This window comes from Mesitornis unicolor, unplaced genomic scaffold (assembly GCF_000695765.1).
Source record: "Mesitornis unicolor isolate BGI_N332 unplaced genomic scaffold, ASM69576v1 scaffold44773, whole genome shotgun sequence".
Classification (NCBI taxonomy): Eukaryota; Metazoa; Chordata; class Aves; order Mesitornithiformes; family Mesitornithidae; genus Mesitornis; species Mesitornis unicolor.
In genome coordinates, this window is record NW_010177510.1 from 341 (window position 1) to 2,208 (window position 1,868).

General features: G+C 63.1%; 1 protein-coding gene across 1 annotated transcript; it reads right to left on the reverse strand.

The window, feature by feature from the left end:
* Window positions 1-376: 376 nt before the first annotated feature.
* On the reverse strand, window positions 377-1,524 carry LOC104538784 (2-oxoglutarate dehydrogenase, mitochondrial-like; the record flags this gene model as incomplete). Its single annotated transcript, XM_010182112.1, has 2 exons — window positions 1,207-1,524; window positions 377-505 (listed from the first exon to the last, which is right to left on the reverse strand). Coding segments are annotated over exons 1-2 (447 nt in total), but the record flags the coding sequence as incomplete, so codon positions are not given.
* Window positions 1,525-1,868: the final 344 nt, after the last annotated feature.

Here is a 1,868-nt window from a genome sequence, read left to right on the forward strand (position 1 = left end):
GTGCGGGGGGGAGCGGGCCATGCGGGGGTCGGTGGTGAAGCCAATCTGCGGAGGAGAGGGAACGGGAGTGGCGCTGAGGGTTTGGAAAGCGGCTCCCCAGGGCGCTGGGGTTCCCCCGCGGCTGCGTCCCTCAGCTGGGGCACACCCCGAACACGCAGCCCATCGGCCCATGACCCCGCTGCGCCCATGGGGACGCGCTGCTCCCACCAAAACGCCTCTGGTTTGCACGGGGACCCTGCACCATCTCGCAGCAGCCCTGCGTCAGGTCAGGCCCCTTTGGGTACCCCCCGCTGACCCCAGCCAGGAACAGCAGCGGGGTACGAGGTTCCCCCCTGCTGACCCTGGGATGGGGGCTCGGGCCGGGGTCTGCCCTCACCTGGTTGTTGACCACGACGTGGACGGTGCCGTGGGTGGTGTAGGAGGGCAGGTCGCTCAGGTGGAACGTCTCGTACACGATGCCCTGCCCGGCAAAGGCGGCGTCTCCGTGCAGGAGGATGGACATCACCTGCCGGGGCAAAACCGCGGTGCTCAGCAGGGGGGAAGAGCCCAAGCGTCACCCCAGGAAGGACGGGGAGCAGCCGGGTGCTTCCTCCGGGGACCACGGTCAGCACAGGCACCGTGAGAGCCAGCACAGCCACAGCGAGACCCGTTCCCAACCACGCACAGCCCAAAGCAAAGCCTTTCATCACCAAGGAGGATGAGGAAAATGCCCCTTGCCCCCACGTTTCACTCCCAGACTGCAGGCGCCGTGCCATCCCTTTGGTGCCGTCCCGAGGACAGTGCCTGCAGCTGATCCCAGTCCTGAACGGTGATCCCAGCCCATCAAGGGTGACCCCAGCCATGAATGGTGATCCCAGTCCTGAACGGTGATCCTAGCCCATCAATGGTGATCCCACCCCTGAACGGTGATCCCAGCCCATCAATGGTGATCCCAGCCATGAATGGTGATCCCAGTCCTGAACGGTGATCCCAGCCCATCAATGGTGATCCCAGCCCTGAACGGTGATCCCTGCCCCTTCTTTGCCTGCCTTCAAACAAGGGCTTTGGGATCTGCTGATCCCCGCAAATGTTCGGAGATGGAGGAAGTGGCAAAGGGAGCCCGGGGTGGGGGAGCCCCAACCAAAGCCATCCCCAGAGCCAGGGGAGCACAGTCACGGTGACAGCAGTGCCGGGGCACTTCCCTGCGGGCATCTCAGCACCACTCACCTTCTTCCCCTCCGTGTCCCCACAGTAAAACTGCTCTGCTTTCGTCTTGCCTTGAACCACGGGATCGGCCGCCTCCAGGTGAGAAGGATTTGCCACCAGGGACAGGGTGATGTTCCTGTCGGTGACGCGGTTGATCCGCCGGTGGTACATGCCCAGGTGGTACTTCACGTCCCCGGAGCCCTGGTGGAGGGGAGAGGGGAGAGGGGTGACCTCCAGGGACGTGAGGGGTTTTGGGGCATGGAAAGAGCCCTTGGGCAGCCCAGTGCTGGAAACAGGGGGCGTTTTCTGGAGCTCCAACTTCAGGAGCAGGCCTGGCATTTGGCAAAGCAGAAGGAGCCTGTTCCGGGTATTAAACTGCCAACAAACCTCAGGCACACATCGAGCCCATCCTGGTAAGGCTGTAGTGCAGAGGAAGTGAGGTGGGTTTGGGGAAGAGGCTGGAAAACAGAGCTGGGACAATGTGCACCCGAGCTCTGCCCGCACCGTGGCACCGCAAGATCCCTGCACTGCCCACAGGTCCCAGTCAGGAACAGTCACAGATCACAGATCACAGACTGGGCTGGGAAGGGATCTCTGGAGACCACTCAGAGCAGGATCACCAGAGCAGTCACCCAGGAGCATGTCCAGGGCTTTGGGTGTCCCCAGAGAAGGAGACTCCACAA